Source organism: Hipposideros armiger, unplaced genomic scaffold, assembly GCF_001890085.2.
Source record: "Hipposideros armiger isolate ML-2016 unplaced genomic scaffold, ASM189008v1 scaffold_357, whole genome shotgun sequence".
NCBI classification, from domain to species: Eukaryota; Metazoa; Chordata; class Mammalia; order Chiroptera; family Hipposideridae; genus Hipposideros; species Hipposideros armiger.
Genome location: NW_017731707.1, coordinates 1005975 through 1014687, shown reverse-complemented (window position 1 = coordinate 1014687; position 8713 = coordinate 1005975). Strand labels below are relative to the sequence as shown.

General features: G+C 43.4%; 1 protein-coding gene across 1 annotated transcript in view; it reads left to right on the top strand.

Annotated features, from left to right (window-relative positions):
• The first annotated feature begins 896 nt into the window (after window positions 1-896).
• Window positions 897-8713, top strand: part of EIF4E (eukaryotic translation initiation factor 4E) — a 46406-nt gene continuing 38589 nt past the window's right edge. Inside the window, exon 1 of the mRNA XM_019661650.1 lies at window positions 897-2445. Coding sequence (XP_019517195.1) covers window positions 2428-2445 — 18 coding nt within the window. The 5' untranslated portion in view covers window positions 897-2427. The remainder of the gene's footprint in view (window positions 2446-8713) is intronic.

Below are 8713 nucleotides of genomic sequence, written 5' to 3'. Positions count from 1 at the left end.
ATAGTATTTCAATACCATGCTCCATTTCATGTATCTTTTTATTACTCTTTATTTTCTTTAAGTATAAGCACAAATATGGTAGTAAGGTAACACATGTAATTTTTTTGTGGCATAGAGAAACAAATTATAAAATTTCTGCCCTGTATATCTGATTGGCAAAAATCAAACAACCACATATAGTGGTTATCCTATATAACCATTAGGATATATAAAATCCTAATCCCCGAATCTTTGACATGGTAGAATCTAATGGCAATATTAGTCAAAGACACAAGAGTGTGCCATAAAACATGTATACGAAATGGAGAGAAATGAAGTTATAAAGAAAAGGAGCATATATAAGTATTATAAAAGTACTAGGGTGATTGACAAAAGTGAGTTTTTTGATCAAGAGAAACGTTAATAAAATAAAAGGTATCATTAAAAATAAGTTTTAAGAAAAATCACTGGGTTTCAATTCCATATAGGGACTGAAATGGCCTCAATTCTTTGCTCTGTTATCTAGCAGCATCGTGAAAACAGTACATCTGTGCTATCTCCTCAAAGAAGATAAGCAGATATGACTTTTAACCAATAGAAAATACCTGAGATCAACTGTAATTATTTTGGATAGTTTAAGTAACTATAATAGTTACTAGTTACATATGGAAATCCATTTATTGGTTAATTTTTTAAGAATTCCAGCTCCTTTAAACCTACTAGAGCTAAAATGTCTGGATAAAAGCTTTCATCAATCACCTCTGACATCCAGGTAAACCAAAACATATGAGCAGGCGATGGTTTTGAGTTCTTATATAGCCTCAATTATGTGCTAGTCAACTCAAGCAACCATTATGTACTCAATAATAGGTATGACACGGCTCTGGACATTAGTAGCAGCATAAACAGGCTGGCATAGGCAGTGTGCTGATACTGATTTTTCTGGCATTTACATTCCTAAGAAGCATGAAAAATAGTACTAATATAGTGTCTTTCTCATTAGCGTCATACAGTAGCACTCTACTAGATTTCTCTTTATTTGCTGTATTAATAACCAGACTGGGCGGAATTACACTGTCTTGAGAGATGATAACACAGTATCTCAGAGGAAATGGATGCCAGCATGGGGATGCATTTCTAATTGACAGTGACTGTTGTGAATATAACAATATTTTCCTGAACATCAAAGCCTCTACTGAGGGGTTGTACAATTATAAAGGGAAAAAAGTTCTTTAAACTTTAAAATTGCATTGGTGTGCATGATCATGTAACCAAGTATACAAAAAACTTGAAAACACTGTTTTTTAAAACACTGTTTAAAAAAAAAAACAGCAAGGTAAGCAGCTGATCCTTAGGAAGGCACGAGGTTGCTTATTATGAAGCATTTATAGAGTCTGATGCATTTTCAAAGCAGGTTACAATTATTACCACAGCACACCCTTGTGAGGTAAATGCATTATCACCTGTGGTTCATAAATGAAAAAGCTGAGGCACTGAATGATTAAGTCACTCGCCTAAGGAGAATGAGTCAACGTCGAGTCATAGTTGACCCGGCCTAACGACTCATGACCCGTCAGTCCAGGGCTTAGTCAGCGGGGCCCGGAGTGGCTTCCCTGGCTGGCGCCTGGACTTAGGCGATTTCCGTTCACGTTAAAGCAGAATAGTGGAACCGAGAGGACAAAACTTCCAAATAATTTTTACTTCCACGCAAGATTTGGCCCTGAGGCCTTAATCTCAGGAATTGGGACAGGAAAAACTTCGGGTGCTCTCCCCATTCCTTACCCTGTGGCAAGAGGGTACTGCGGGCGTTTCCGCCACCCCTTTTCGCAGTGATGGCAAGTGACCACCAGCGTTAGCAGAGCCGGGGCACGGGGGTGGGTTGATTGCTTGAACAACGACTCTCCATCGCCGCCGCCTCTTTTGGAAACAGAGAAAATGGTGGGAAGTCAAAAGAAAATTAAGTAAACACACAGACAACGTGTCCTAGGACCTCAACTTTAAACAAATGAAGCCTTATTGTGCGTGCTGAGCCTCCAGTTCCCCACCTTTCGGGAAAGATGGGAGGACGGGGCCACAAAGGGCACAGCAGGCATGCCTGGCAATAAGTGCGACAGCAGCTACCGAGGCGGTAGAACAGAGGACTGAAAGCCACGCTCCAGCACGCGAGTGTCTGCGGCGCCAAGAACCACACAACTTACCCATCGACCACGTGACCAGTCCTTTTTTTTTCTTTTTTTTAAATTTCTTTGCCCTAAAAAAAAAAAAAAAGAGACTCCACTTCCCAGAAGCCTCTCGTTATCCACGCAGCCGCAGTCTTGCGCAGGCGCCGCCAAAGCCAAACGGACACGACCGTCACGTGGACAGTAACCGGCCAATCCGGTTTGAATCTCATTTTTTTCCTCTCACCCCCCCCTTTCAGGAGCGGTTGTGTGATCAGATCGATCTAAGATGGCGACTGTGGAACCGGTGAGTATTGCCTTTGGCCCCCACCCCCACTGGTCCCCGCGCTCCGTCTCCCTTCGGACTGGGGGACCCCGCGGGACGGCGTTCCCGGCGCGCACGCTACCCCCTTGTCGCCCCCTCCCCCTCTTCTTGGGCCTGACTCTCCCGTGGGCAACTGGGGGCGCCCCGGAGGCTGGCCAGGGCGGCGTGTAGCGCACACGTTCTGGTGGGGGCCCGAGAGCTGGGGGAGAGGAGTGGGGGAGGGGCGGCGTGGCGTCTGCTGCGGAGCCGCGTGGTGGCTCACTGGGTGAAGGGTGATCTGGACACTGGGATAGGTGTGTGCGGATGGTCTTCGGGATGGGAGAGCGCCGGGCTGGCTCCGAGCGGGCGCCGGGAGCCGCAGAGAGGGTGGGCGGCGTGCCTGCCTGAAAAGAGATGGAGGAGGGAGCCTCGGGGTGGCCTTTCCCCTCCCTCCCCTCCTCCAGCCCGGGCGCTCGGGCGCGGGGCGCGCGCGGGTCTTCATTAGACCGGTGAGCCGGGGAGCCGGTGGGCGCGTGTTGCCGGAGGGTGGGTTGGTCGGGAGTGGTGCGGCGGCACGCGCGGACTAGCTTCGACCGAGCCGAGGGGAGCCGAGAGGGGCGAGCGCATGTTACTCCAGCGCGCCCGAGAATTGCGGGGGTTGGCGGCGGGGAAGACAAGAAAGGTTTGGGTTGGGGAGGAGAACCTCGTGTCGCCCTGTAAAGCTCTCAGAGTAGGGTGAAGGCTGGTGGTGGTGAGAAGGGGGATCACATTGTCCTGGCCCCTCCATGCTTGAGACTGGGCTGTCATGGAGGAGGGAACTGGGAGGAGCGAGGCCTACTGATCGCTGCTGCGGGTCTGGTTGCCGGCTGGACCTGCTGCATTTCACACGCGCCTGTCTTCCATTCATTCATCCTTTTCGCGCTGTGCGCACGCCTCAGAGAATGCGAATGGGCCTAGATCATCTGCTCTTCCGAGTCTTTATCGTCTAAAACATTTCTAAGATAGTTTATTGGATATAGGAATTTAACTTTTAAAATAAAATTTTCATTTGATTATTTTTCTCTTTATCCGTTCTACGGGCTTCCCTCTCAAATCGGGCACCATTTTAAACTTAGTTGAAGCAAGCTGATCCCAGAGCAGAAAGTTGGTAGCTACCGCTCAAAGGAGAGGGTATCTTTATCATAGTTTGCCTGTAATGGCTCACTGAAACTTCTAAGCCTATGTTGCCGGCTTAGGAATGTCACATATAAGTGACATTGTTTTAGAGGCCTAGTGGAGTTTATTAACCAGAAAACCTTTGACACTCGGGAATCAGGTATATTGTAGAACTGGGTTTCCGATGTTTCTGTATATCTTTAATGGTAGTTTGTAATTTTGATAATGGTTTACCAATTTGCTTTGACTTTTTAAGGACTCATAACTATTTCAAGAACTTGTCATAGAAAGGCCTGTAGAATACAAAAGCTTATTTTTCATTACATTAATGTAAACTATTCTTACTGTTAGAATTTAAAGCAGCTCTTCTGCTTGATTACTTGTTTTATGGGTACCAGTTTTCATTTATATCCTGGAAATTAGATTGACTGCAAAACTGCCTCTTTTTTTTTTTTTTTAGATTTTTGGTGAATTGGGGGGATGGGAACAGCACTGGGGAATAGGGGAAAAGGGAACAGACAAGTTGCTGTCGTTTTGTTCTTCAGTCTAGTTGTGGAGGACGCCGCTCCACTGACCCAAGTTGGCACCATCATTGTGCTCTTCCTGGGCAAGGCAGATCAGTCGCCGGCTTCTGGACAGCCGCTCACAGCGGCTGCTGGCCACACACAGCCCAGGGCAACCCACTGCAGCAGGGGCTGCAGGCTATGCCACCCCCGGCTACTCATGACAGCCCAGCTCCAGGTTGAGCTGTTGTTCAGCATCTTAGCTGTAGAGGGCAGTGTCACTGGCCCTCACATGTGGGATCCGAACCTGGGCCCTATGGAGTCCCAAGCCAGTTCTTAACCATCGCGCCATTCGGCTGAGCCAAAGCTGCCTCTTAAGTTGCTGATACAATTAACTGATTTTAGAACATTAATGTTATATAGGTAAAGACATAAGATAAGTATGTAAAAATTTAGCTTAATACCCTGTTAATGGGTTCTAATGTTCACTTTTGACTACATCTGCTCTCCTACCCACTGTACCAATGTCATTAAAAAGCATTACAGCTGGTAATTAGGGGCAAGGCTAAAACCTCTAAACAAAATATTCTGTGAAATTTTAGTAACATTTAGATCCTTTGGATTTTGCAAAGCTATGCAATTTTGTTTCAAAAGCACAGAACTACAAAGTGCTGAAGGACTATTTTGAGTCAGTAAATATTTGTAGACCCTGATATGTTTAGGTCGTTGTACCAACTGTTCTTTACTATACAGAGTTATAAAAGATGTGATTCTATACCTTGTTCAGTGTAAACGCTTAGTGAGCTTAATTCCCAATGATGAGGTCACTGATACAGTATAGAGTTTGTTCTAGTGTTGACCCTGTGGAGATTTGGATACTGCATAAAAATCTGGGGAGTAGGGAATCTGAAAATCAAAAGCATGTGAAAATGGAAAGCCAGATTGAAACTAGTAGTTTGAGGATGTATGTAAAATAGAATTGAAATGTTCATTTTTAGTGAAAATGAAGACTTTTACTACTTTTAATGCACTCTTGTCCAGAGGTTATTTAGAATTTTGACAACTTTAAGCGTGATTATTTTTAAGCAGCTGATTAGTATTGGTTGCAATTGAGGTATCCCTGCTGAAGCCTACAAAAAGTATATTTGTTCATCGACATTTTAGCTAGCATGTGAGTTTCCTTATTGCTTTTCTGCTGGACATAATCATAAGCACTTAAAGAGCCATGGATTTTTCCTGCTTGTTCCACCTTTTGTAGGTATTTAGGGACTTTTAATCTGTGAATTACAATAAATATCAGTCATTTCAATTTAACATTGTGTTATTTTTTTTCAAGAGTATGTGTATGAGTTCAGTTACATTCAGATGTGGCTTTCAAATATTTGTTGAGAAACGTGATGGGGCAAATTAAAGGAAGCATTTTCCCGCTTTAAAGGTAATTGGCAAAATTTTGAACATTGGGATAAACAGTACTCTCCTGTTATTCTTTTGGCATTTGAATTGTGGCTAGGTCAAAATTAGACTTAGTTGGTGAAGAAGGCAAGGCAGTTTCCCCAGGCCATCTTGTCTCCAGGGGGTCATGTTTCTTTGTAGCTATATCTTCATTCTGCATTCTTGGGCTGTTTTTTTAATTTGTACTTCTTTTCAAGGTAAGAAATTAATTTTATTTTTTTAGTTAAACTGAAGGTATATGATTTTACTTGTTTATACATTGTATTCTGGGTTTTTGAAACTACATTAATTTCATAAATGGAATCAACTTGGATAGTCAGCTCTGTTTCCTTTTATATTCTTTAGAGACATGCTTTGTATTGCAAAGAGTTTATTAAAAGTAAATAAGTTTTTTTTTTTTAAGATTTTATTGGGGAATTGGGGGAGAGAAACAGTGTTGGGGAATTGGGGAGGGGTTCTTCAGTCTTCGTTGTGGAGGGTGCTAGTCGCCATCTGCCTTCCTCTCGGCAGCTTGTGGCCTCTAAGCTCAAGGTGCTGGGTTCAGTCTTAGTTGAGGGAGGGCATAGCCCACCATCGAGCAGGCAATCTTGTTACACCAGTTGAGCCATCCTGCCACCTGTTGGCAGCTCAGTGACAGCTCAGCTCGGGCACAGTGTCACTGGCCCATGTGGGAATCGAACCTGCGGCCGTGTTGCTCAGAGCTCGTGCTCTTAAAGCCAACTCTTAACCCAAAAGTAAATAGTTTTACTATTTACTGGGCCGGCCCAAAAGTAAATAGTTTTAAATACATATTGATACATATGTTATATAATTCAGTGGTCTTTTTGTTAACCAAAGATTGTTGATTGACAAGCAGACCTTGCAAATTAATATATGTGTTCTTGCTTTAATGAAAGAATCCAGTATGTAAAAATTCATTCATAAAACCAACTAAATTCTGAGTTCTGGTGTTTATATTCTAAATTTCGTTTTATACTTTGAATTAATAGTATGCATAATTGTTTGACTTAGAGAATTTCAGTTTAGAAATAGACGCAGTTTACTCACTGAAGTTGCAGAGAATGAAATGTAAAGTCAGTTATGTAAACAATCCAATTTGCCAGAAAATTCTAGGCAAAGGTTTCTTTTTTTATAAAATATTCTGTGTAGGGCCGGCCAAGTGGTGCATTGGTTAAGAACTCGCTTGGGATGCCAGAGGGACCCGGTTCGGATCTCACATATGAGGGCCAGTGATACTGCCCTCTACAGCTAAGATGCTGAACAACAGCTCAACTTGGAGCTGGGCTGCTGTGAGTCAGCTGGCGATGGCGTAGGCTGCAGCCCCTGTTGCAGAGGTTTGCCATGGGCTACTGTGTGAAGTCAGCCGCAGAGCGGCTGTCCAGAAGCCGGCGACTGATCTGCCTCTCCCGGAAAGAACGCAATGATGGTGCCAACTTGGGCCAGTGAAGCAACGTCCTCCACAACTAGACTGAAGAACAAAAGGACAACATCTTGTCTGTTCCCCTTCCCCCTATTCCTCAGTGCTGTTCCCATCCCCCAATTCCCCAATAAAAATCTTAAAAAAAAATATTCTGTGTATATATGATTAAGAATATAGAAGTATCAACAGTCCTGGACATAACAAGGAACCTGTGAAAAAGTTGTTCTAACAATGGTATTTTCTATTTTTCTTTCCCTACTGGTACTGGAAATTTTCTGGCTCTCGTGGTATGTTTGACTTGCTCCATTTTTTTTTATTTTTTATGAATTTTATTGGGTAACAGCCATGGTCATTGGTTACACATTGCTTTCATGCTACAGTGGCATAGTTGACTCTTTTAGGGAGGGCATAACTCACAGTGGTCCGTTCAGGGATCAAACTGGCAACCTTGGTGTTATCAGCACCACGCTCTAACCAACTAACTTAACCGGTCACCCCGACTTGCTCCATCTTTGTTATAGAAACTTGAAAAGTGAAAACAAGCATGGTTTCTAGTCTGATTTTAATGTGTGTGACCTTGAAGACTGAAATTTCTAAGTGTAACTGAAAAATGGGAATAAGAAGACATCTTACAGTGATTTTGATATTCTAATGCAGTATTATGAGATGTCAGTTATAAAGGACTAGATACAGTTCATTCTCTGTGAATGTGTTGCATGCAGGTGTATCCATGATACTTACATGAACCATTTCCTCTCTTTGCTAAGAAATTCACATAGCTGCCTTTTGATTAGCAAGAAGTGCAAAGCTTATGATCCACAACCCTCAGATACTCTTCCCACTTCTGTCTCTACCATAAAAATCACTAGTGTTTCATCAGGAGTTCCTGTGTCTGGAAAAAAAAGGATCACTTTGTCTGTCTTAGGTAATCACTTCTAGTCACTTCTAGAACCTGAGAATGTGGTCAGATAAATAAGTTTGTTTGTTTGTTTTCTCCCCAATTGGAAATATGAACAGAAACAATGGGAAGCTATAGTTTAGTCACACTGTGTTCAGTAAGTTTCTGTGGAATTATGACAGATCTAACCAGCACTGGATTTTCAGGGATACCAATTTAGAGTTCTAAGCAACTGAATTAATGAAAATGACCTTTTAAACACAGTTTGTTACAGCTGTTTTTAATGTAGCCAGATCTTTATTAATAATAGCTAAAATATAGCACTTAATGTATGTCAGGCATCATATACCAAGTGCTTTACATTTATTTATTTATTTATTTATTTATTTTTAGCTGGGCCATCCTGCCACCTGTTGGCAGCTCAGCTCAGGCCGGGACTCGAACTGCTGTTGCTCAGAGCTCACACTCTTGAGTGAGCTCTTAACCAACTGAGCCACTCGGCTGGCCCTATTTATTTAATTCTTAACAAGCAGCGCTGTGAGAAAGGTATTATTCTTATGAGGTAGGACATTTAAGCTCGTAAACTCATCCTAGAAAAAGTGCTACAGGGCCGGCCAAGTGGCACGATGGTTAAGAACTGGCTTGGGATGCCAGAGGGCCCCGGTTCGGATCCCACATAGGAGGGCTAGTTACACTGCCCTCCACAGCTAAGATGCTGAACAACAGCTCAACCTGGAGCTGGGCTGCTGTGAGTCTCCGGCGACGGCGTAGGCTGCAGCCCCTGTGGCAGTGGGTTGCCATGGGCTACCGTATGTAGCCAGCAGCCAGTGTGAGCGGCCAGCA